The sequence below is a fragment of the Lynx rufus genome, unplaced genomic scaffold (genome assembly GCF_022079265.1).
Source record: "Lynx rufus isolate CCGP_SWC_20201006 ecotype Redwood Valley unplaced genomic scaffold, mLynRuf1.p SCAF_14, whole genome shotgun sequence".
Lineage (NCBI taxonomy): Eukaryota > Metazoa > Chordata > Mammalia > Carnivora > Felidae > Lynx > Lynx rufus.
Window position 1 is genome coordinate 64,035,633 of NW_025814828.1, and position 27,985 is coordinate 64,063,617.

The 27,985-nt window shown below is 41.1% G+C and overlaps 1 protein-coding gene across 1 annotated transcript; it reads left to right on the plus strand.

Annotated features, from left to right (window-relative positions):
- Positions 1 to 27,912, plus strand: ARL13A (ADP ribosylation factor like GTPase 13A). The gene is given in 8 exon segments (XM_047075806.1): positions 1 to 59; positions 441 to 511; positions 10,749 to 10,998; positions 11,874 to 11,979; positions 12,517 to 12,704; positions 13,359 to 13,449; positions 13,543 to 13,672; positions 27,791 to 27,912. Coding segments are annotated over 8 exon segments (1,017 nt in total).
- Positions 27,913 to 27,985: the final 73 nt, after the last annotated feature.

Below are 27,985 nucleotides of genomic sequence, written 5' to 3' on the forward strand. Positions count from 1 at the left end.
ATGTTCCGGCTATTGACATCCTGCTGGTCTCAGCTAAAGACAGCTGAAGAGACACAAAGGTAATTTTGCAGTTATTTCTCTAGACCTATTCCACCATTTCCTCCAACATATCTTTCCACAGTCCCTCAGGGGACAAATATTCATGATATATATTATGAAGGAAAGTGATTAAGCAACATCTGCAAGACTGGAGACAAGTTTGGGGGAGGATGGCCAATTCTACAAGGCAAGTAAATCAAGGAAGAAAAGTATCCTTAGAGGTTTTGGGAAGGGGTTCCCATACCACTTTATACCGCCTTGGGTGTGCTCTTTATGGTACATGCATTGGGACTACGACAGGCAGAGCCTCAGTCAATCAAGGAAAAGTAGAATTCTTTGTTTCTCCTGAGAACGAACAGTGCTTTTTAAGGCCTTGGCTCATTTTTCTTTTCCATTTCCAGGAATGTGACCATCATTATCATTGGATTAGACAACTCAGGCAAAACCGTTCTTGTGGAGGCTTTCCAAAGACGTTAGGAATTAAGAGCATTAGATACTAGTTTAGGTCTCCCATGGGCCCCAGAGACCAATGAAATAACCATTCCTTCCCAGCTGTATTTCATGGCCCTCAGGTTCCTTCTTTTGCTCTTTTGAAGATAAACACTTCCCACATACACACTCCTCTCATTGGGTATTATCAGCCTGTTTAGGTAATGTCTGTCACCTCTCCCTTTATAAGATATCCTAATTGAAGGTCCTCTCATAGTGTAGTGTGAATGAGCTCAAACTATGTTAAGTACTGCAGTCAATTATAAAGGAAGGCTGGCACAGAAACAGACACACAGACCAATGGAATAGAATAGAAACCCCAGAACTAGACCCACAAATGTATGGCCAACTCATCTTTGACAAAGCAGGAAAGAACATCCAATGGAAAAAAGACAGTCTCTTTAACAAATGGTGCTGGGAGAACTGGACAGCAACATGCAGAAGGTTGAAACTAGACCACTTTCTCACACCATTTACAAAAATAAACTCAAAATGGATAAAGGACCTAAATGTGAGACAGGAAACCATCAAAACCTTAGAGGAGAAAGCAGGAAAAGGCCTCTCTGACCTCAGCCGTAGCAATCTCTTACTCGACACATCCCCAAAGGCAAGGGAATTAAAAGCAAAAGCGAATTACTGGGACCTTATGAAGATAAAAAGCTTCTGCACAGCAAAGGAAACAATCAACAAAACTAAAAGGCAACCAACGGAATGGGAAAAGATATTTGCAAATGACATATCGGACAAAGGGCTAGTATCCAAAATCAATAAAGAGCTCACCAAACTCCACACCCGAAAAACAAATAACCCAGTGAAGAAATGGGCAGAAAACATGAATAGACACTTCTCTAAAGAAGACATCCGGATGGCCAACAGGCACATGAAAAGATGCTCAACGTCGCTCCTTATCAGGGAAATACAAATCAAAACCACACTCAGATATCACCTCACGCCAGTCAGAGTGGCCAAAATGAACAAATCAGGAGACTATAGATGCTGGAGAGGATGTGGAGAAACGGGAACCCTCTTGCACTGTTGGTGGGAATGCAAATTGGTGCAGCCGCTCTGGAAAGCAGTGTGGAGGTTCCTCAGAAAATTAAAAATAGACCTACCCTATGACCCAGCAATAGCACTGCTAGGAATTTATCCAAGGGATACAGGAGTACTGATGCATAGGGGCACTTGTACCCCAATGTTCATAGCAGCACTCTCAACAATAGCCAAATTATGGAAAGAGCCTAAATGTCCATCAACTGATGAATGGATAAAGAAATTGTGGTTTACAATGCTATGAAGCTTGAAATCAACCACAGGAAAAAGTCTGGAAAACCTCCAAAAGCGTGGAGGTTAAAGAACACCCTACTAACGAATGAGTGGGTCAACCAGGCAATTAGAGAAGAAATCAAAAAATATATGGAAACAAACGAAAATGAAAATACAACAATCCAAACGCTTTGGGACGCAGCGAAGGCAGTCCTGAGAGGAAAATACATTGCAATCCAGGCCTATCTCAAGAAACAAGAAAAATCCCAAATACAAAATCTAACAGCATACCTAAAGGAAATAGAAGCAGAACAGCAAAGGCAGCCTAAACCCAGCAGAAGAAGAGAAATAATAAAGATCAGAGCAGAAATAAACAATATAGAATCTAAAAAAACTGTAGAGCAGATCAACGAAACCAAGAGTTGGTTTTTTGAAAAAATAAACAAAATTGACAAACCTCTAGCCAGGCTTCTCAAAAAGAAAAGGGAGATGACCCAAATAGATAAAATCATGAATGAAAATGGAATTATTACAACCAATCCCTCAGAGATACAAACAATTATCAGGGAATACTATGAAAAATTATATGCCAACAAATTGGACAACCTGGAAGAAATGGACAAATTCCTGAACACCCACACTCTTCCAAAACTCAATCAGGAGGAAATAGAAAGCTTGAACAGACCCATAACCAGCGAAGAAATTGAATCAGTTATCAAAAATCTCCCAACAAATAAGAGTCCAGGACCAGATGGCTTCCCAGGGGAGTTCTACCAGACGTTTAAAGCAGAGATAATACCTATCCTTCTCAAGCTATTCCAAGAAATAGAAAGGGAAGGAAAACTTCCAGACTCATTCTATGAAGCCAGTATTACTTTGATTCCTAAACCAGACAGAGACCCAGTAAAAAAAGAGAACTACAGGCCAATATCCCTGATGAATATGGATGCAAAAATTCTCAATAAGATACTAGCAAATCGAATTCAACAGCATATAAAAAGAATTATTCACCATGATCAAGTGGGATTCATTCCTGGGATGCAGGGCTGGTTCAACATTCGCAAATCAATCAACGTGATACATCACATTAACAAAAAAAAAGAGAAGAAACATATGATCCTGTCAATCGATGCAGAAAAGGACTTGACAAAATCCAGCACCCTTTCTTAATAAAAACCCTTGAGAAAGTCGGGATAGAAGGAACATACTTAAAGATCATAAAAGCCATTTATGAAAAGCCCACAGCTAACATCATCCTCAACGGGGAAAAACTGAGAGCTTTTTCCCTGAGATCAGGAACACGACAGGGATGCCCACTCTCACCGTTGTTGTTTAACATAGTGCTGGAAGTTCTAGCATCAGCAATCAGACAACAAAAGGAAATCAAAGGCATCAAAATTGGCAAAGAAGAAGTCAAGCTTTCGCTTTTTGCAGATGACATGATATTATACATGGAAAATCCGATAGACTCTACCAAAAGTCTGCTAGAACTGATACATGAATTCAGCAAAGTTGCAGGATACAAAATCAATGTACAGAAATCAGTTGCATTCTTATACACTAACAATGAAGCAACAGAAAGACAAATAAAGAAACTGATCCCATTCACAATTGCACCAAGAAGCATAAAATACCTAGGAATAAATCTAACCAAAGATGTAAAGGATCTGTATGCTGAAAACTATAGAAAGCTTATGAAGGTAATTGAAGAAGATTTAAAGAAATGGAAAGACATTCCCTGCTCATGGATTGGAAAAATAAATATTGTCAAAATGTCAATACTACCCAAAGCTATCTACACATTCAATGCAATCCCAATCAAAATTGCACCAGCATTCTTCTTGAAACTAGAACAAGGAATTCTAAAATTCATATGGAACCACAAAAGGCCCCGAATAGCCAAAGGAATTTTGAAGAAGAAGACCAAAGCAGGAGGCATCACAATCCCAGACTTGAGCCTCTACTACAAAGCTGTCATCATCAAGACAGCATGGTATTGGCACAAAAACAGACACACAGACCAATGGAAGAGAATAGAAACCCCAGAACTAGACCCACAAACGTATGGCCAACTCATCTTTGACAAAGCAGGAAAGAACATCCAATGGAAAAAAGACAGCCTCTTTAACAAATGGTGCTGGGAGAACTGGACAGCAACATGCAGAAGGTTGAAACTAGACCACTTTCTCACACCATTTACAAAAATAAACTCAAAATGGATAAAGGACCTGAATGTGAGACAGGAAACCATCAAAACCTTAGAGGAGAAAGCAGGAAAAGACTTCTCTGACCTCAGCCGTAGCAATCTCTTACTCGACACATCCCCAAAGGCAAGGGAATTAAAAGCAAAAGTGAATTACTGGGACCTTATGAAGATAAAAAGCTTCTGCACAGCAAAGGAAACAACCAACAAAACTAAAAGGCAACCAACGGAATGGGAAAAGATATTTCCAAATGACATATCGGACAAAGGGCTAGTATCTAAAATCTATAAAGAGCTCACCAAACTCCACACCCGAAAAACAAATAATCCAGTGAAGAAATGGGCAGAAAACATGAATAGACACTTCTCTAAAGAAGACATCCAGATGGCCAACAGGCACATGAAAAGATGTTCAGCGTCGCTCCTTATCAGGGAAATACAAATCAAAACCACACTCAGGTATCACCTCACGCCAGTCAGAGTGGCCAAAATGAACAAATCAGGAGACTATAGATGCTGGAGAGGATGTGGAGAAACGGGAACCCTCTTGCACTGTTGGTGGGAATGCAAACTGGTGCAGCCACTCTGGAAAGCAGTGTGGAGGTTCCTCAGAAAATTAAAAATAGACCTACCCTATGACCCAGCAATAGCACTGCTAGGAATTTATCCAAGGGATACAGGAGTACTGATGCATAGGGGCACTTGTACCCCAATGTTCATAGCAGCACTCTCAACAATAGCCAAATTATGGAAAGAGCCTAAATGTCCATCAACTGATGAATGGATAAAGAAATTGTGGTTTATATACACAATGGAATACTACGTGGCAATGAGAAAAAATGAAATATGGCCTTTTGTAGCAACGTGGATGGAACTGGAGAGTGTGATGCTAAGTGAAATAAGCCATACAGAGAAAGACAGATACCATATGGTTTCACTCTTATGTGGATCCTGAGAAACTTAACAGGAACCCATGGGGGAGGGGAAGGAAAAAAAAAAAAAGGACGTTAGAGTGGGAGAGAGCCAAAGCATAAGAGACTGTTAAAAACTGAGAAGAAACTGAGGGTTGATGGGGGGTGGGAGGGAGGGGAGGGTGGGTGATGGGTATTGAGGAGGGCACCTTTTGGGATGAGCACTGGGTGTTGTATGGAAACCAATTTGTCAATAAACTTCATATATAAAAAAAAAAAAAAAAAAGAAATTGTGGTTTATATACACAATGGAATACTACGTGGCAATGAGAAAAAATGAAATATGGCCTTTTGTAGCAACGTGGATGGAACTGGAGAGTGTAATGCTAAGTGAAATAAGCCATACAGAGAAAGACAGATACCATATGGTTTCACTCTTATGTGGATCCTGAGAAACTTAACAGAAACCCATGGGGGAGGGGAAGGAAAAAAAAAAAAAGAGGTTAGAGTGGGAGAGAGCCAAAGCATAAGAGACTGTTAAAAACTGAGAACAAACTGAGGGTTGATAGGGGGTGGGAGGGAGGGGAGGGTGGGTGATGGGTATTGAGGAGGGCACCTTTTGGGATGAGCACTGGGTGTTGTATGGAAACCAGTTTGTCAATAAATTTCATATATATATATAAAAAAATAAATAAAATTTAGAAAGTAGAAAAAAAATTATAAAGGATAGCATGTTTGAAACAGTGTCTAGTTTCAGAATTCAATTAAAGTGGAATTTGGTCTGGATAAGAGAGACAAGTGTGGGATGATGAAGAAGTTTAATAACATGAAACTCTTTGTGACAGTTAATATAGAGGGTTGGAGCTTGAGAAATGTTGTCAGTTCAGAGACATGCAACTTTAATACCAGATCTCCAGTTTAATACCCTGACACTTCAAGAAGAAGTTACACAGAATTTCAGGAAGCTACTATTCTAGTTGTGAAGACCCATCTAACTGCTAACCAGTCAATCAGGGATCCCAGCATAGGATGCCCTCCATTAATGTTTATTAAATTAAAGAAGGGGCATGATGATGTGGCTGAACTTTATATAACCTGGGCTCTCAGCAAGATACAGGAAAGGGCTAACTTGACTCCTCTACTAGTCTACTTGAAGTCTGCATCAATTTCCTTGAACCACAGTAACTGCCTGCTGGCTGATTTTGCCATCTCTAGTTGTCCTCCACCCCCAGTATTCAATCCACATGGTTGCCTGAAAGACCTAATGCAAAACCCTGATCATGGAGCTTCCTTATTCAAAACCATTCAATTCCTCTCCAATGTTATCAAAACAAAACTTAAATTCGTTAGCAGTATACAAGGTCCTCCATGATTTGGCCCCTGACTTCTCCTCCAATTTCATTTCCCATGCTCTCTGCATATGCTCCCTGATAGAGCCAAAACAAATTATTTGCCATTCTTCTGTGATCATACCATTCTAGTTCACATGCACACACTCTGTACATGCTATCTCATTACCTAGCATTTCATTCGCTCCAATACCTAACTGCTTAATCAAATGCCCTGAGTCACAAGCTTAAGCTTGACCCCAGTGTGACCTGGGCTACCCCTAATGCTCAGCACCTCCTTCCTAGATCCCACTCTATTCTGTGCCTCCCTCTATCATGCACTTAAGACACATCACTGTACAACAGCAAATCCATCCCCTAGACTGTGAGCCCCTTGAGAAGTAATGGATCTTTTCAGCTCTGTATCTTTAGTCTGTACTTTTAGTACCGTCAGGCAGGCACTCAAAAAGTATTTGTGGAATGAATGTTCTCCCCCATTCCACCATTCTCCTCAGGCAACATATTGCCTCTTTACAACTTCTCCATTCCCCATCCTTTCCCCTAATAGGCAGCAAAATGGATTCCCTGTCTCTCCCAACTTTCTGATAGGCAGAAAAATGAAACGTAAACAGTAGCAGGAAAATCAAGGAGCCAAGATAAATCACAAGATAACTGATAAAAGTGGGGATAATTTTCAGAGCCCCAACTCAGCCCCACCCCTAGATTCCCATCCACTCTGGGTGAGGCCTGGGAATCTATTTTTTAAAAACTCCCAGGTGTTTCTGATGGCCAGCCAGCTTTGGGAAGCATTCATCTGCAATTAGCCATGTACCATTTTGTCTGTGAGAATATACCTGCTTTTCATTCTAATTCCTAGAGGAAAAAGCCTGTAGTCTATTTAATGTGTTACTGTATAACTTGCCTTGTGGCTGGTGACTAACTTGGGGGCTGATTCATAAACCAATAGGCTTATGGTTGTAACTTCATTCAAAGAATAGTTTTTAATGGTCAAGAAGCAAAGTGCTACTGATTTCACATTGTGAAGAATGTCTCAGGCCATCTCTGTCCATGCAGGACAACCAGAGTCAATCTAGTAGGTTGCTCTGTACCCAAATACAATAGATCACCTCACCTGCTCCTGCAAATGTTTATGATTGTTAAGAACAGACAACAGCCTAGGAAAGAAATTCCATTCTACAAGTCATAACTTGTGTGAACATTTGATGATTCCAGCTATAAAATATTTTGGGACATAAGCCATTATTATCAAGGATACCATTCACTATAACTTTTTGTCTGGCATAGTCACGTGGGGCAAGAAACCCCCAACATAAGCACAAGCAGATGCCCTAGATGAGGGCATTTAGAGCAGTGCCTCTCAAATCGGCTATATATTCAGTCACCTGGGGAGCTTAAAAAAAAAAAAAAAGGATGCTTAAGCCCCACCCCAGATCTATGGCATCAAACCTTCAAAGAATGAGGCCTAGCGTCTTAGGTTTTAAAAGCTCCACAGGTGATCATGGAGCATAGTGAGTACAGAGAGCCAAAATTCAGAAGTACCTGGAGAGATTTCATACCTACTGATCCAGGTGCCTGGAGGTTCAGTTACTTTGGTCTGGGTGGACCCACAGATTCAAAATCTTAACAAGTGCACCAGATGATGCTGAGACACAACAGGCATGAGTTTCACTGCTTTCTAGGGCAGTGAGTCTCAAGCTTTGAAGTGCAGAAAAATCACCTGGGGATTTTCTTAACTAAAGGAGTTTGTTAAACATACAAATGCCAGTGTCCCAAACACAGAGGTTCTGATTCATTTGGTATAAAGTAGAACTTAACAATCACCCCCATGTAACTCTGAAGCAGACAGTCCCAAGAATATCCTTTATGAAATACTCTTCTAGGGATACAGAGATGAATTACACTCAGCACTTGTATTCAGGGAGTTTATAAATTAATAGAGAAAATAAGAGAAATGTAAATTATCAGGGAACAACTTCTCATGGCTTCTAAGGTTCACCAACAATACATTGCATTACTGAAGGAATTGGTAAGTTTTCAAGTAAAAGGGAAAAAAATCTAGGGGAAATGATTTGCTCTGACAGGGAAAAAATAATATAAAGCTTGCTTGGATGCAGGAAACAAGATTTGAAAATTACCTTTAGTTTCACTCATTATTTTTAAGTAGTCTAATACAGACATAGCAAATATCACACCAAAGTTGTAACTGAAAACTATGTTATCTGAAAACTATAATTAAAAAGGTGAGGGGCACTTGGGTGGCTCAGTTGGTTGAGCATCCGACTTTGGCTCAGGTCATGATCTTGCAGTCCATGAGTTTGAGCCCCACGTTGGGCTCTGTGCTGACAGCTCGGAGCCTGGAGCCTGCTTCAGATTCTGTGTCTCCCTCTGCCCCTCCCCCACTCGTTCTCTCTCTCTCTCTCTCTCTCTCTCTCTCTCTCTCTCTCTCTCTGTCTCTCTCTCTCTCTCTCTCTCTCTGTCAAAAATAAATAAACTTTAAAAAAAAAAGATGATTGACTGACATGAAAACAGGAATTATAAGATCACATTAAAATGTAATGATAATAATACACACACACACATACACACATACATGTAAATGTGTGTGTAATCATACATTTCCAAAGATCTGAAAGCATCTTACTAACTTCTCAGCTAAATGACTCATTCTTGCAATGCCATGGAAAAATGTCACAGGTAGGTCTAAGACTATATGTAAATAAGCTACCAATGTTGGTGTGAGAACTTCCAGGTATGAGTGTATAGAATCTATAAAATCACTTTAGTACTAATGTGGGGAGAGAGCTAGGCCAGGACTGTCAGTTCAAAAGACTGAAATGTGTATAAAGATTGTCATTTTGAACTGCATTTCTATGAGAGCTGTAAGAGGTATGGAATGCCCTATGGGATACTATGCTCTGGCAATAGCCTTAAAATGGTAAATGTATCTGAGTTAGGATGGTTTCTTGGAGGAGACATGAGGAAGAGAACTTCATACTTGTATCCACAGTAACAGGCACCATAAACATTTGTTGAACACCTACTGTATGTAAGGTAATGCAGAGCCCCGCCATGACAGAGCTCATATTTTAGTTGGGAACATAGGACGTGCACAGAATGAGGTTAACAACAAGTTTAATATACCACGTGCTCAACAAGAGAGAAGGGAGAGCTGGATAGGTCAGAGAGGCTTCCTAAAGAAAGTGCTACTTGAGCTGGGCCTTGAAGAATGGGTGGGAGAGAAGGGCCGCTTGTTCATTCACTCACTCATTCATTCATTCATTCATTCATCAAAATCCATTGAACAAATATTCATTTGTGCTAGCTGTATGCCACCTTCTGTGCTCAGCATCATGAGTATAATAGTGAATGAAACTGAAAGGGTTCCTGTCCTGTTGTAGTTTATAACTCACATAACAAAATCATAAAATTTCTAACACTAATATGTGCTGTGAGAGTGGTTAAGCCCAGAAGAAAGACACCTGTCTAGACTAGGGGATGGTGGTGTGAGTTAGGGAAAACTTTCTAGAGAAAACAAGATCTAAATTGATATAAAAGGAAAAAAAACTAGGTTTATTTATTTATTTTGAGAGAGACAGAGTGCAAGCAGGGCAGGGGCAGAGAGAGAGAGGGAGACAGGGGACCCAAAGCAGGATCCCTGCTGACAGCAGAGAGCTCGATGCGGGGCTTGAACTCATAAACTGTCAGATGATGACCTGAGCTCAAGTCAGATGCATAACCAACTGAACCACCTAGGTGTCCCTAAACTGATATTTTATTATTTATTTATTTATTTATAAAAAGTTATTTAATGTTTATTTTTTGACAGAGAGACACAGCATGAGTGGGGGAAGGGCAGAGAGAGACGGAGACACAGAATATGAAGCAGGCTCCAGGCTCTGAGCTGTCAGCACAGAGCCTGATGCAGGGCTCGAACCCATGAACTGTGAGATCATGACCTGAGCCAATGTGGGAGGCTTAATTAACTGAGCCACCCAGGTGCCCCTAAATTGATATATTTTTTAAAAGGCATTAGCCAAATAAAGAGTAATGGAAGAGTGTTCTAAGCAGTGGGAATAGCATCTTCTGAAGGCCCAGAACAAGACAAAGCATGACATTCTTGTGGAATGGCCGGGGAGGGGGTGGGGGGGGGTGGGTAGAACATGAGCCAAGGAGCAGAAAGGGGAAGAAACTGGGTGTGTACCAGGAGCACTGTGGACACCAGTCAGGTCTGGGAGGTTAGGTGGCAAAGGAGTGTGTATTCTATCCTGGGAGCAGTGGGCACTCACCAAAGGTTACTGAGCCAGGAAAGGGTAGCATGACCAAGTGCTGGTTTAGGAAGATGAATCTGTGAGTGTGAGCAGGATGGCAGGATGCCTCAGTGGGATTCCTCAGGAAAGGCTCTGGTCAAGCTTCAAATCACTGCTTAACAAATTCTCACATCTAACTCAATTCCCCTGCTTTGTGGTTGCTTCTCCTCTCTTCCCCTATGCATAGTACTTCCAAGTAGGATGAACAATTGTATGAAATCTGAATTGACTACACTCCTACTGCATGAGTATGAAGTTTCCATCTATGACTTGAGTGGAGACATGAAGGGCCAAGAAACCTGACCGAACTACTATGCACAGGCACACGGACTTGTTTTTGTCCTGGATTCCAGTGACTTGGGACGCATGCAGGAAGTGAAGATCATCTTAACGCGTCTGCTGTCTGATAAAAGAGTGGCAGGGAAACCTATCCTACTGTAAGACTCTGCTTTTGTGAACAATTTCCCCTTCCCATTTTGTACCTTCAGAAGAGTAGATGGAGGAAGGGTGGTCCCTTTGTCATACCCAGCTTGACCTTCTCCTCCCTTGGGCTCAGTGAAGGGAAGTGGGCCAGTCCTCTGGGGGCTGTTTTTAAGAGCCACTTTCTATCACATATTGCCATGGGGGAACATGTTACCTACCTATAGAAAGGTAATTCTGAAGGCAAGCATCAAAGGGAAATGGAGAGTAATATCTGGATCTTCCACCCCTTCCCTCAACTCTTCTGGAAGTCTGCCTTCCTGAATTTTTTTCTTTTCTGGCTTCAGTTTCTAGCCCTGAGAAGATAGCAGAAAACAATCCTTATTTTGTATAATTGATGCCAATGGACTCCTCCTTTGGCTAACTACCCAAGAGTTATGTAACTAGCACTCATTCCAAGGTGATAATTCCGGTGGCCCATCAATCCTCACTCTTCCCCCACTCTATTTTTGCCTTTTTCATTCCTCATTAGCACCCCTAACTCAAGCATGAACAAAGGTTGGGAGAGTGCGTAAAAACTCCAAATCTGTTCATATCCTGGTTAGCAATTCTAATTAAAATTTTGTGGCATAGTGTAGAGGAAGTGAGAGATGAAGCCTGGGAATTATCTTGAATTAAAATTATTTGTGCTCTTCTTTCCTCCACTGAGAGTTGGCTGGAAAAATTTCTGACTCATCTCATTGGTTATGTCTTTGAAGCTAGTTCCTGGATATGTAGTAGTTGTACTAGAATTGGTTCTCCTCCTCTTTCCCTTCTTTGCTTGCCCTTGGACTCTATTTCTGTTACACTCTTCCTCTTCTGTTTCCTCCTTCTCTCCTATGCCCTGCTCTAGCATGGCAAACAAACAGGACAAGAAGGATGCCCTCCTACCCTGTGATATTATTGAATATCTATTCCTAGAAAGGCTAGTGAATGATAACAAGTCCCTGTGCCGAGTGGTAAGTATCTACCCACCCCCCTCATCCCCTCCCTTACCCTCTTGAGCCCAGTTGATGCATCCCTGGGCCCATTCCATAATCAGCCACATATGCCAGGTCTCAGGCAAAGCCTCCCCCGCAGGCAACATCTACAGTGATGATTTTTGACTCGACACTGACAGTAAATAACACATTCTTATAACACCTTCACATCTGTTTTCTCATTAGGACTTCAAAATAGCTTTTTACAGTTAGAAGTTTCAGTATTGGATACTTCATTTTATGGATAAAGAGGCTAAGGCTCAGAGATTATGAGTGACTTGCCCAAGGTCAGACATCCAGGACATTACACCACAACTTATTAAAAGACCTTAACATTTGTCTTTCATTTACTTTCTCAGGAGTGAGTGCTAAGTCTCTCCTAGGAAGTCTTAGAGCCTCTCTAGACAGAGCAGAGCTTAAGTGTACCTCTGTTCTTGGCTGATAATAATTAGGACTTTGGACCTCCGGGGTCCCAGGCTCCTGGGTTACAGCCTTCTCTTCTCTTTTTTATCATAGGAACCCTCTTCAGTCATCAAAAACCTCCAAAGAGGGAACCATCAGCCCATAATTGAAGGGCTGCACTGGCTATTAGCTGCCATTGGGGATAAATATGAAGAGCTGTGTACTCGCCGACAGCCACTCCCCTCAAGCATCCCAACCTCCAAGGGCACCAGAAGCTCTGGGGAAAGACCCTCATCAGACAGGTACTGAGCTGCCTCTATTAGGTGTACTGATAAGAACAGATGCAGGAGTCCATATTCAACATATGCAGGAACTTCTGGGTAGTGTTTGGATTCTGTGCAGTGCTGAGCAATGTCTCAAGATCCACTGGCCCAAATGGGGCTAGGGCAATGACCACAAACATTCCAACACTGTGAGGTATACCCTCCCTTCAGCACAACTTGAGTGGTCATGTTAGTGGGATGAGTTGTATAAAGGTAAAGCCAGCCTATTAGGATTAGCCTATTAGCCCTTCTCCAAAACAGGGTTTCTGTTGTTTCATTGGGCCACACAGAGGAGAAAAGGAGCAGGAACCACTTAAGAAATTTATTGGAAACCTTCTATGGCTGAAAGTCTTGGAGCCACCCCACATTCTTTGCTTTCAGTTCTCTGATCCTCCTGATAAGAAAAGATGAGAGAGAACAGGAATATGGAAAAGAAGAACACAAAGGAAAAAAAGAAAACAGGAGTTGATTAAGGTTTTGAGGAATAAAAGGTCTAAATGTCCTCTTGCTCTGTCCTTTCCTCCTTTCAATGTCCAAAGGCATATGGCAGGGATGGGGAAATAGCTGCATTCAATTAAGGAGCTTGAAGTGTGTCTGTTTGCACTATTGCTTTTTCTCTCCTGTCTTCCCCAGCCACACTACCAGGATGGGAATGTCAAAAGAAAAAAGACAGCATCTAGGACAATGCTCGATGGAAGCTAGGCCCCTAAAGCCAATCCTACAGGTAAATGGCTCTTTAAATGTTACTGTCCAAGGGACCAATCACTGAACTATCAGAGCACCAACTGACTTTTTTCTCCATTTTCTTGTTGTACAGAAAGAAGGTTTAAGATTAAGGCCTACAAAGAACATATCAGTAACATTTGCTTTAGATGAACCTATGGAGGAAGGTGAATGTTCTGGGGGAAACAGAACTTGGAACACTACTGAGCTTTGTGACAATCGAAGTGATGACTTGCAGCCCCCAGCTCCACGCATTGAAGATGATCCTTTTATTTTATTTTATTTTCAATATATGAAATTTATTGTCAAAATGGTTTCCATACAACACCCAGTGCTCATCCCAAAAGGTGCCCTCCTCAATACCCATCACCCACCCTCCCCTCCCTCCCACCCCTCATCAACCCTCAGTTTGTTCTCAGTTTTTAACAGTCTCTTATGCTTTGGCTCTCTCCCACTCTAACCTCTTTTTTTTTCCTACCCCCCCCCTGTGGGTTTCTGTTAAGTTTTTCAGGATCCACATAAGAGTGAAAACATATGGTATCTGTCTTTCTCTGTATGGCTTATTTCACTTAGCATCACACTCTCCAGTTCCATCCACGTTGCTACAAAGGGCCATATTTCATTCTTTCTCATTGCCCTGTAGTACTCCATTGTGTATATAAACCACAATTTCTTTATCCATTCATCAGTTGATGGACATTTAGGCTCTTTCCACAACTTGGCTATTGTTAAGAGTGCTGCTATAAACATTGGGGTACAAGTGCCCCTATGCATCAGTACTCCTGTATCCCTTGGATAAATTCCTAGCAGTGCTATTGCTGGGTCATAGGGTAGGTCTATTTTTAATTTTCTGAGGAACCTCCACACTGTTTTCCAGAGTGGCTGCACCAATTTGCATTGAAGATGATCCTTTTAAAGGTAATGCTGGACCATTGGTTAGTCAGGAAAGATATATAGGCCTTCTCTCATGATTTATACAAGAATATTCCTATTTTGAGTCTGAAGCTCTTTTCTCATACTATGGTTAGTAGTTAGAAGAAGTTAATGAAGTACAGGGAGAGTGCTTGGGGACCATTATCTGGCAGCCCAGTATGATGCCCCAGCACTCCAGCACTGGCTGACACAAGATTTTTGTTTGCACAGCTATCAGGTTATCTTAAAGGTTATGATTTCCAGTGGTGTAAGTACAAATTAGTACAACCTTTATGTACTACTCACTACTTTATGGTGAGTAGTTTGGTTGTCTGTCTCTCTTCTGCTCTCCCTCTCTCAATATGTATATATACATATTAAGAACTTTAAAAATGTGGAAACCCAACATTGTGTGCAATAGCTAAAAGTTGAAAACAAGCAAAGGGCTAACAATAGGGAATGGCTAAATAAATTATGGTGTATTCATACAATGGAATATGATGTAGACATTAAAAGGGATAATGTTGACTTATATTTACTGACATGGAAAGTTTTCCACAACCTGATATTTTGTTAGAGAATATGGTAAATCAGAGTCTAGCATGTTTAGAATGATGTGTATACATGCACAGAATATCTGGAGGGAAATCACCAAAACACCAGCAGTGGTTTTCTCTAGGGGTAAAATACTAGGTGATTTTGAGAAGTAAAAGGCCTAGGTGACTTTCTTTGGATTTTTGCTTTTTTGGAAATTCCAGGTTTTATAATAAGCATTTACAATGTCTCCCAAAACAATAAAGGCATTTAAAAAAGCTATGAGGCCTTGAAGGCCCATTGTTGTTTTTTTTGGGGGGGGGGGTCTGCCTATTTTATTCAGAACAATGTACTTAAGAGTCATCCATGTTGTTGCCTGAATCACAAGAGTTTTTTTAATATTAAATATAATTTATTGTCAAATTGGTTTCCATACAACACCCAGTGCTCATCCCAACAGGTGCCCTCCTCAATGCCCATTACCCACTTTCCCCTCTCCCCCACCCCCCATCAACCCTCAGTTTGTTCTAAGTATTTAAGAGTCTCTTATGGTTTGCCTCCCTCCCTCTCTGTAACTTTTTTTCCTCCTTCCCCTCCCCCATGGTCTTCTGTTAAGTTTCTCAGGATCCACATAAGAGTGAAAACATGGTATCTGTCTTCCTCTCCCTGACTTATTTCACTTAGCATAATACCTTCCAGTTCCATCCATGTTGCTACAAATGGCCAGATTTCATTCTTTCTCATTGCCAAGTAGTATTCCCTTGTGTATATAAACCACATCTTCTTTATCCATTTGTCAGTTGATGGACATTTAGGCTCTTTCCATAATTTGGCTATTGTTGAAAGTGCTGCTATAAACATTGGGGTACAAGTGCCCCTATGCATCAGCACTCCTGTATCCCTTGGGTAAATTCCTAGCAGTGCTATTGCTGGGTCATAGGGTAGGTCTATTTTTAATTTTCTGAGGAACCTCCACACTGCTTTCCAGAGTGGCTGCACCAGTTTGCATTCCCACCAACAGTGCAAGAGGGTTCCCGTTTCTCCACATCCTCTCCAGCATCTATAGTCTCCTGATTTGTTCATTTTGGCCACTCTGACTGGCATGAGGTGGTATCTCAGTGTGGTTTTGATTTGTATTTCCCTGATGAGGAGTGACGTTGAGCATCTTTTCATGTGTCTGTTAGGCCCATTGTTGTTAATGGCCACTCCTTCTCAATGTTCCTTGGGACCCCATTTTCAATGATGGTCAACTGTCAATATTATGTCGCCTCTGCTCTCCAAAGTATCTAGCCCTTCAAGCCACCCCAGAGCCTTGGGTTGTTATACCTATATGGAGGGGCCTAGACTTGGCCAGACCCATTGAGGAGGAGAGAGGCACTGCTCTGGGGATGAGGGGTGAGGATGAGAGTTGAGTGGGAGAAATCTTGTAGAAGAGCAGAGGAAGTGTTTTTTGAGATGTCAGAAACTACCCCTAAATCTCGGTCTAAAATTGAAATCCATTTTTCATTTCTATAACCTCAGAACCCAGGGGGAAAAAAAAAAACTGGATACCTGGGACACAGAGGAGATGTTACTGGAAAATCCCTGTGAAGCTTCCTCTGGATCCTGTGGTTAGTATTCCTTATATGAAGGGGAGAGGGGAGACAGCAAGACTGAGAGAAAGTATGGGGCCAGGGGCAGAGGGCAGGTGCCTGGAGGGGAGCAGTCTTACACCCTCTTGTGCATAAGGGCCAACACCCTCCCAACCAGGAGTGATCTGGGAATGACAGGAAATCTGATGTTTAGCTTCATTTGCACTGACTGGCTGTTTTCTTTCTCTTTTTAGACTTTTAGCAGGGTATTAAAGAGAAAACTGGAGGGAAATCCAAAAAAAAAAAACATCTCATATCCCTCCCTCAGCAAATGGGCTCATCTCTAGAATCGTTAGTATTGCTCAGTTTTTTTCACTTCTACTTACTAATACCTCTAAAGTCCCCCTACAAGTCCACCTATCTAACATCATATCCCTGAGGATTCCCATTGTTCCTGTACATCTATGTTCTAGCCGTCATATGAAGCTTATACCTGCGGAGAGGCTTAAGAAAAGTTAGGTGGCATCCGTTTGAGAATGAAGATGACCTTGGCAAAGAAGAACAGAGGCTTTAGGTCTTTGCACCCAAATGTTCCTCATGAAGCCTATGAACAACATGCTATGGGTGACCAACTGAAATCGAGTCTTAGAAGTGGAGGGTCATTTTGTGATTACATTTTTTCCCCTAAGGTTCTTGGGTGTAAGAGGACTGGCAGAAATAAATAGAACTTTTCTGCTGAGAATTATGCCCTGCTGAATCATTTTCAGTCATGCACCTGAACAAGTCTTTTTTAAGCTCCCTGCCATGGTCTGTGAAGCCTGGCAGCAATTCCCTTGCTATCCCGCCAGGAAGAACAATTACTGCCTCTCCCAACACTTTGGTTAGGTATGCAAAAACTGTACAAACTTGAACACAATCAGTCTTCCATCCCATGGAGGGTAGTGGTAGTATTTACTATTATTACAACTATTACTTTCACCATCAGTATCACAGCCAACATTTATTGAGAGCCTTCTGGATGTCAGGCCTTAGGCACAGGCCTAAGTTCTTCACATTCATGATCTTATTCACAACAACCCTTAGGGGTAGGCAGTACACCTGCCTGCATTTTACATATTAGGGAACTAAGGAGCAGAAAAGTTAAACAATTTGCCCAAGGTCCCACACTCTGTAAGAAGCAGAGCAGGGATTTGAATCCAGGTCTGACTCTAGAGTTGGCATTAGGCCAGAAAGATCTACTTATGCTTTTCTCAAATTCCATGCAGAAAGAGAAAGCTATATCCAGAAAAGTGCAGAAATCTAGCCATGCCCAAGTCAAGAGAATTACATTGATAGAAATAAGCATGACAATAGTTGTAGCAGACATGGATGACTGAGTACTTCTATTTTGCCAGGTGCTGGGCTAAATGCTTTACATACTATTGCCTTTCATCTTCACAAGCCTATGAGGTTGGTACTATTTATTACATCATCTTACAGAAGGAGAAACTGATGTTCAGGGAGGTGAAATCATTTGTTCCAGGGCACCCATTAGGAAGTGGCATAACTGGTTTTCAAACTATGGTCCAACTCCATAACTCATGCTCTTAACTTCTAAGCCTACTAGTCCATACTTGTTTCTGAAGGATAGAAACCTTGCACAGAATGATCGGTCTTACAACCCCATCTAGAGGGTATGACACTAAGATTGCATCATTTGCTATTATGCATTATACATGGCCTTGTTTCCAAAAGAACTACCCCAGGCACCTTGTGGGTTTTTGACAGGGTTCTGAGACAGAGCCTCTAATCCAACCTCAGTTGTTAAACAGATGAAGGAGTTTGGGGTACAGAGAGGTTAAGTGCAAAGATTGTAAAGCTAATTACTGACAGAGATACTCTTAAAATCCAAATATCCTGTGTGCCCAAGCCAGTACTCTATCTTTCCTGTCCAAAAGTACTGCTTCCTCCTTGGGTCTTCTCTGGCCACTCCTGACCCACCTACTTTCCTCCAATTTGCCTAATAAATGTCACTCAAGAATTATGTTGACAATCATTCTCACTCAGGAATTCTTCAACTATTTCTACTGAAGAAGGGTTTTATCAGACAGAAAATGTAATTCAACAAACCAGTGTTCTTAAGAAAAGTGAATCATCTACATTTGCCTTTCTGGCATGTATATTTATGAGACAGGCATAATTTCTCAGCCAAAAGGGAAGTGTGGTTAAAAGGGGGTGGGAGCGCTACCTATAAATGTGGGCAAGTTGGAGAATTTAGGTTGAAACAACCTGATAAATCTCAGTTTCAGTATATTGGCACACTTCCCCTTGTATAACGTATGTGTTCCTGGGTGTCAACTAAATTTTCCTATACACAGTCTATCAATCACAAAGTTATTTAAAGAATATCCCCTCAATACAGTCAGCATACCTCTATTTACTTGTCAAATGAACCTTAATTTTGTTGCAGCAGGCTGTTACTGTACTTCCCAAATCCCATATCAAGCTGGGTAACCCTGGCAATTTCCCCCAGTGAAGACAGGAATAAGGACACCTACCTCACAGGGTTGTTGTCAGGATCAAAGGGGAAAGTCCATATAAAAATGCTTACCAACTGGGTGTTGTATGGAAACCAATTTGACAATAAATTTCATATAGTAAAAAAAATGCTTACCATAGTGCCTGACATATAATAAGTAGCTCATTAAATCCAAGCTACTATTATTATGATTAGGGGAGGGGCTTAGATCATTAGACAGCTATGCCCTCCTTCTGGGAGAGGTATCCTCTTTTCTGTAAAGAACAACCCAAAGAGAGAGGTCTTGGATTCTAATGTAAAAAGAGCATGGAGAATTTAAGGTAACTCTAACCACTGCCAACCACTGCCTCCCATATTCTTGTCTTTGAAAATCCTAAATCTGCCAAAAAGGTCTTACAAATCCATATCTCAGCACAGCAGCCCGGAGATCTAGATTAAGGATACTTTCTTGACCCTAGGTGGGGCAAATTTACTTTCAGGCGAATGGTTGCCTTGGAGTTTCTCTTCTTTCATTGTCAAGGTCTTAGCCTCCCTCCTCCAGGACTTTTAAAGCTTAGCTCCTGCCATAGCACTTTGTGAGCAAAAAGACCCTGGTCCATCATTCAACAAGCCCCATGTGGCTCTGAGTACTTCTTCATTTTGTCTTGCAAGACAGGCCTTGGTTTTCTGACTAGAGAATTCAATATGCAGAGGTAGGATTTCTGACAGGAAGGGGTGTGGAGAATGAGAGTTATTGCCAGCTTTCCAGGAATGGAAATCATCTCTGCATCCTACTTTATTTTCACAGGTATTGCTAAAACAACTGTAGCCATGGCACCCTTGGCTTATGCCTTATTTCTTTAGCTATAACAATCCATCCTCCTACTCTCCTTGCCTTTTCTCTCATATCAATCTCTGTGCAAAACACAGGTGGTGTTATCCCAGGTGAGTGAAAAATCAGCAAGAACTTCCTGCTGTTGGCACAGAAATAGTATCAGCTGGGGATTGTGGGAGTCAGGGGGCTTGTACTTCCATCCCTATGCCTATGAAGTGCCTGGCTCAGGTCCAGCGAGCCCAGGAGGTTCTGCTGTCAGGTGGTGGGCAGAGTGATGTTAACAAAGCACTCAAACTGTGCTGTGTGATGATGACTCAAGAATCCCACGCAATCCCACGCTCATGCTAGTCGCCACTTCCAGGAACTAAAATAGAACTCTGGTGCTAAGAGACAGCAAGCCTTTTATATCTGCTTGGAAAAATGAGCCCAGTCCTAAGAATTACCATGCTATTCAATACATGGAATGTGTTTCCATTTGTTTGTGTCATCTTCAATTTCTTTCATCGGTGTTTTATATTTCACAGAGTATAGGTCTTTTGCTTCTTTGGCTAGGTATCTTATTGTATTTGTTGCAACTATAAATGGGATTGATTCCTTAATTTTTCTTTTTGCTGCTTCATTATTGGTGTTTAGAAAGGCAACAAATTTCTGTACATTGATTTTGTATCCTGTGACTGCTGAATTTGTTGATCAGTTCTAGCCAAATTTTTTGTGGGGTTTCTTTAGGGTTTTCTATACAGAATATCATGTCATCTGCAAATAATGGAAGTTTTGCTACTTCCTTGGTGATTTGGATGCCTTTTCTTTTTGTTGTCTGATTGCTGTGGCTAGGACCTCCAGTACTATGTTAAATAACAGTAGTGAGGGCGGACATCTCTGTCTTCTTCCTGACTGTAGAGGAAAAGCTCTCAGTTTTTCCCCATTAAGAAGGATATTAGCTGTGGGTTTTTCATATATGGTCTTTATTATGCTGAGGTATGTTCCCTCTAAACCTACTTTTTTCATGGTTTTCATCATGAATGGAAACTGTACTTTGTCAAATGTTTTTTCTGCAGCTATTGAAATGATCATATAGTTCTTATCCTTTATTAATGTGTATCACGTGGATTGATTTGTGAATACTGAACCACCTTGCAACCGAGGAATAAATCCCACTTGATAATGGTGAATGACTTTTTAAATGTATTGTTGGATTTGGTTTGCTGGTATGTTATTGAGAATTTCTGCATCCATGTTCATCAGGGATATTGGCCTGTAGTTCTCTTTTTTAGGGGAGTCTCTATCTGGTTTTGGTATCAGGGTAATACTGATCTCAGAATGAGTTGGGAAGCTTTCCTTCCATCTCTACCTTTTGGAATAGTTTGAGAGGAACAGGTAACAACTCTTCTTTAAAATGTTTGATAGAATTCACCTGTGAAGCCATTGGCCCTGGAATTTTGTTTGTTGGGAGTTTTTTAAATAACTGATTCAATTTCTCTGCAGGTCATCAATCTGTTCAAATTTTCTATTTCCTCCTGTTTCAGTTTTGGTAGTTCATGTTTCTAGGAATTTATCCATTTCTTCCAGGTTGTCTAATTTGTTGACGTATACTTTTTCATAATATTCTCTTATGTTTTTGTGGTGTTGGTTGTTATTTCTCCTCTCTCATTTGTGATTCCGTTTGGGTCCTTTCACTTTCCTCTTTGGTAAGTCTGGCTAGGGGGTTATCAATTTTTTCAAAGAACCAGCTCCTGGTTTCTTGATCTGTTCTACTGGATTTTTTTTTTTAGTTTTATGTCATTTATTTCTACTCTAATTTTTATTACTCCCTTCCTTCTGCTAGCTTTAGGCTTCATCTGTTGTTCTTTTTCTAGCCCCTTTAGGTATAATGTTAGGTTGTTTGAGATTTTTCTTGATTTTTTTTAATTTTTTTGTTTAATGTTTATTTATTTTTGAGACAGGGAGAGACAGAGCATGAACTGGGGAGGGTCAGAGAGAGGGAGACACAGAATCTTAAACAGGCTCCAGGCTCTGAGCTGTCAGCACAGAGCCCGACGTGGGGCTCGAACTCACAGACCGCGAGATCATGACCTGGGCCGAAGTTGGCCACTTAACCGACTGAGCCACCCAGGCACCCCAATTTTTCTTGATTTTTGAGTAGGCCTGTATTGCTATATACTTCCTCTTAGGACCATTTTTGCTGTATCCCAAAGGTTTTGAACCATTGTGTTTTCATCTTCATTTGGTTCCATGTATTTTTTAAATTTCTTCTTTGATTTCTTGGTTGACCCATTCATTGTTTAGTAGCATGTTATTTAACGTCCATGTTTGTGGTCTTTCAAAATGTTTTCTTGTAGTTGACTTCTAGTTTCACAGTGTTGTGGTCAGAAAAGTTGTGTGGTATGACTTCAATCTTTTTTTATTTGCTGAGGCCTGATTTGTGACCTAATATTTAATGTATTCTGGAGAATGTCCCATGTGCACCTGAAAAGGATATGTATTCTGCTCTTTTAAGATGCAATGTTCTGAATATATCTGCTAAGTCCATCTGGGCCAGTGTGTCATTAAAAGCCCTTGTTTCCTTGTTGATTTTCTGTTAAGATGATCTGTGCATTGATGTAAGTGGGGTGTTAAAGTCCCCTACTGTTGTTGTATTATAATCAATTAGTTCTTTTATGTCCATCAATGACAGTTTTACATATCTGGGTGCTTTCATGTTGGATGCATAAATATTTACAACTGTTATGTCTTCTTATTGGATTGTCCCCTTTATTACAATATAGTGCCCTTCTTTATCTCGTTACAGTCTTTGTTTTAAAGTCTAGATTTTCCAATATAAGTATCGCTACTCTTTGACACCCATTTCACCCATCTCACTTTCTTTTTTTATTTTTATTTTTTTAATTTTTTTTTTCAACGTTTATTTTATTTTTGGGACAGAGAGAGACAGAGCATGAACGGGGGAGGGGCAGAGAGAGAGGGAGACACAGAATCGGAAACAGGCTCCAGGCTCTGAGCCATCAGCCCAGAGCCTGACGCGGGGCTCGAACTCACGGACCGCGAGATCATGACCTGGCTGAAGTCGGACGCTTAACCGTCTGCACCACCCAGGCGCCCCTCACCCATCTCACTTAGGTCTAAAATGAGTCTCATGTAGGCAGTATGTAGACGGATCTGTTTTGTATTCATTATGACACCCTATGTCTTTTGATTGCAGCATTTATATTTGGACCTCTTTTAGGCCAGGCTGCTGTGTTTTGAATTAGGCTAGCTTATACTGAAAGAAAGGAACTGCTTTTTGATAGGCTGCCAAAAATTCCTTATTATAAAAGAATTGCTACATGCTACTCATGCCCTTTGTCACCTTATCACAGGTAGTGCTTGAGCACATATCTGGGTATCTATGTGAGCACTATTCTATCCCTGGAGTCCTGGCCTCAACACCTGCCCAGACCTGGTTTTTCTAGAATTAGTTTTCAATCAGTATGTCTTGTTTTTAAAAGACTACATTTAGAGTTTTTAAAAAATTGTTTTGGGGCGCCTGGGTGGCGCAGTCGGTTAAGCGTCCGACTTCAGCCAGGTCACGATCTCGCGGTCCGTGAGTTCGAGCCCCGCGTCGGGCTCTGGGCTGATGGCTCAGAGCCTGGAGCCTGTGTCCGATTCTGTGTCTCCCTCTTTCTCTGCCCCTCCCCTGTTCATGCTCTGTCTCTCTCTGTCCCAAAAATAAATAAACGTTGAAAAAAAAAATTAAAAAAAAAAAAAATTGTTTTGAAGTAATTTTAGATGTGTGGAAGTGTTGTAAACAGAGTTCCCATATACACTTTATCCAGGCTCCTCTAACATTAACACCTCACATAACTCTAATTCATTGATCAAAACTATGACACTAACAATGGTACAATTTACTAAACTACAGACTTTATTCAGATTCTGCCAGGTTTTCCACTAATATCCTTTTTCTGTTCAGAATCCAATTTAGGATACTATGCAGCATTTATAGTACATTTAGTTTAAGAAAAAAAATATATTCCTAGAAACAAGTTTCCTTTTAGGAGGTGGAAAGGGTGGGCCAGTAGAGGTTCTGGGCAATTTATGATCCTGAGCTATTCTACCCATAAAGGAACTTTATCAGTTCTGCACCAAAGCCCTTAATTCATGACACCTCATCACAGTTATTTTCAGAAAACATGTCTTAACGTTAGCACTTCTCACAGAAGTACAAAGGGATTTGACAAGTGGGTTATTTTAGCAAACAATATTTTGAGGGTGACAAAATGAAAGGGATGGCCTTATCTGTTTTCTTTGCTTCATTTTTTTCTCCAAACTGTAAACTTTTTACTAGAAGTTGCAATATTTGACTATAATATAAATGCTGAGAAACACCAACACCAACAGGGAAGACACTCTTTCCAATGCGTGCTTGGTTTTATTTGCCTGAAATTAAGTATTGAAATCCTACAGAAACCAAACTGATTAGGTTATTTTTGCCTGTTAATCTCAAGAGAGGGAAGGGAAAGCAGGCTATGCCATCCATTTATTCCTTCAAAAAATAATGGGATTATTAAGAATACTCTCACTGGTATTACTAAGAATAACTCCCACCTTAATGCACACAAACTATGTGCCACTCAATGTGCAAGGTGCTATACAAATACTGTTTTGCTGAATGGGTCACAACAATCCCATGAAGTAAGTTATTATGCTATTATTACCCTTATTTTACAGGGAGAGGGGCAGGAAACAGAGGGTTGGAGAGGATAAGCAACTCACCCAAGGTCACACAGCATGGAAGTGATGGGAGTCAGGATTCAAGGCCAGGTCAGACTGATTCCAAAGCTGTCCTCTTGGCTAGTATACTATATCGCCACTCTGAGCACCTGTAAATTTCAGACACTGGACTGGGTGCTAAACAGAGATACAACAGTGAACACACTATAGCTCTTATGCCCTCAAGGCTCACAGTCTAGGTGGAGGAGAAAACTATTAAACAGCTGAGTATAGATATACAACCCTCTCTTTGCAGGTATTCCTTGTATTGGTTACAAATAAAGGTGCTCAGTAAAATACAAGTAGTAAATGCCAACACTTTTAAATATAAATTCCTTTTATATTTTAAAAATATTTTTTTATTTTAAAAATAAAATAAATACATTTATTTATTTATTTTTTTTATATATGAAATTTATTGACAAATTGGTTTCCATACAACACCCAGTGCTCATCCCAAAAGGTGCCCTCTTCAATACCCATCACCCACCCTCCCCTCCCTCCCACCGCCCATCAACCCTCAGTTTGTTCTCAGTTTTTAACAGTCTCTGATGCTTTGGCTCTCTCCCACTCTAACCTCTTTTTTTTTTGTTCCTTCCCCTCCCCCATGGGTTCCTGTTAAGTTTCTCAGGATCCACATAAGAGTGAAACCATATGAACAAATCAGGAGACTATAGATGCTGGAGAGGATGTGGAGAAAGGGGAACCCTCTTGCACTGTTGGTGGGAATACAAACTGGTGCAGCCACTCTGGAAAGCAGTGTGGAGGTTCCTCAGAAAATTAAAAATAGACCTACCCTATGACCCAGCAATAGCACTGCTAGGAATTTATCCAAGGGATACAGGAGTACTGATGGATGCATAGGGGCACTTGTACCCCAATGTTCATAGCAGCACTCTCAACAATAGCTAAATTATGGAAAGATCCTAAATGTCCATCAACTGATGAATGGATAAAGAAATTGTGGTTTATATACACAATGGAATACTACGTGGCAATGAGAAAAAATGAAATATGGCCTTTTGTAGCAATTATATTCCATTTCAATTGTCCTTTTGGACTTGAATTAATTGGTAAGTTCTAAGGGAGCTTCAATTGGTTCATGACTGCATTTTATGGCCATGCCACTTTGAAATACATCTCTCAGAAAAATGACAATGATGATCCTGTAAATTATAAATTGGCAATGTGATTTTGAAGGTGAAGGGTTGGAAGACTTACATCTCAGCAAATGACAATCATTCTTTTCTCCCTTCCAACCCCCAAACCATCAAATACCCTAACCCTGTGGTTCTCAAAACTGGCTGCACATTGGAATTACTGGGGGAAACTTCAAAATTACCAATGTGTGCGTCCCATCCCAGAGGCTGTGATGATTTAATTAGTCTGGGGTGTGGCATGGATTTTGGAACCTTTAAAATATCCCTGGGGAATTTTCTTATGCAGACAAGTTTGGGAACCACAGCCCTAATTGGAGGATCATAACCCTGACTGCACACTAGAATCACCTTGAAGGATCTTTTAAAACTCCAGATGCTTGAGCCACACCCCGGATCAAGTAAATTAGAATATCTGGGGGTAGGGCCCAAGCCCCAGGAACCGGGAGGTCCATCGTGCAGCTAAGACTGGGAACCACTGCAGTAGATAAAACTCCACACCTGCAATAAGGGCAATGTCAAAATTTCATTCATAGGTTCAGCAACCCTAAGACAAGCCTAACAAGAAGAAGCCAGTTCTGGGGGAACCTGGGTGGCTCAGTGAGTTAAACATCAAAACTGGGCTCAGGGCATGATCTCATGGTTTGTGAGTTTGACCCCACATCAGGCTCTGTGCTGACAGCTCAGAGCCTACAGCCTGCCTTGGATTGTGTGTCTCCCTCTCTCTCTGCCCCTCCCCTGCTTGCACTTTCTCTCTTTCTCTTTCCCTCTCTCTCAAAAATAAATAAAAACATTAAAAACAGAAGCCAGTTCTGGAAGACAGATAAGAGGCAGGCTGAGAAAAAACCCTTAAAACAACTGTCATACATTAATAATAAAATGAGCTTTTTTCTTGCCCTATATGAAGGTTAATTTTACGGCTTGGCTAGGGTTACTAGCAACTGATGGTATCTCAGCCCCACTCTCTACCACACCCACCAGAATAACTGTTGAAACCACGGGAAGGAGAATGCTTTCAAGGGATGAAAATCTTTTCAAAGGACTGCAAATCAGTGCTTAGAGACCCTGGATGGGTCTAGACAAGGAGGAAGCAAAAAAAGCAAGCTATTTGGCCTATGTATTACACAGCTAGTTTTTTACCTGCAATTTAATGTGCACGTTCACTCATCAAGCCAAACACTGGGCTTGGAGACAAAAACCCCAGACCGGGTTTTCATCCTTACTTGCACATTAGAGCCCTCTAGGGAGTTTTTAAAATAATGATGTTAGGGCCACACCCAAAATGAATTAAATCGGAATCTCTGAGGGAGTGACACACAGGAACCTTTGTTTTAAAAGGTCCCCAGGTGGGCGCCTGGGTGGCTCAGGTCATATCTTGTAGGCCGCAAGTTTGAGCCCCTTATCAGGCTCTGTGCTGACAGCTCAGAGCCTGGAGCCTGCCTTGGATTCTGTGTCTCCCTCTCTATCTGCCCCTCCCCTGCTCATATTCTTGTCTGTCTGTCTCTCCCTCTCTCTCCAAATTTGATAAACACATTAAATAAATAAATAAATAAATAAATAAATAAATAAGTGGTCCCCAGATGATTCCAATGCGCAACCAAGGCTGAGGAACAGTGGCTCGAAACCACTGGCTCACAAATTGAGTGAGCATCAGAATCACCTGGGGAACATGTTAAAACATGTTGCTGGTCCCCACACCCAGAGTTTCTCAACATCTTCCAGCCCCCAATTAAATCACCAAGTCAGAGAATACATTTTAAAAATTAGAAAAATGAATTACTGAGTCAGGAAACAGTAATCAATAGATTTTAAAATTTTTGGTTGAGATGTTACTGGGGAACAGGACAATCATATGGTACCAAAGAAACACCCCACAGATTTCTAGTTAATTATAAAGAGAAAATTACATGGAGCATTCTGAGGGCCACGACCTAACTGATCACCTTTACTAAGAGTGGACAACTGACACTGCATGCCTCCAAATAAGATGTGACATACAGTACATGACATTACTTATGAAGCATTCTTGTCAAAAATGGTTTAATTTCAATCTAACCAAGACTTTCGACCCAAGAACTTCTCATTTACAGGAAATTCAGAGCTGGAAGGAGGACCCAAACACCACCATAAGGAAACAGAGAACATCCTATCCCAGGATACAGGATCACTGCTAAAACCAGGAGAGTCTCAGGCAATCCAGGATGGTTGGTGACACTACAACCAGCCAGATTCCTAATGTGGGTCTCTAAAAGGTAGGGCCATTAAAAAAAATGGAGAGACTGTTC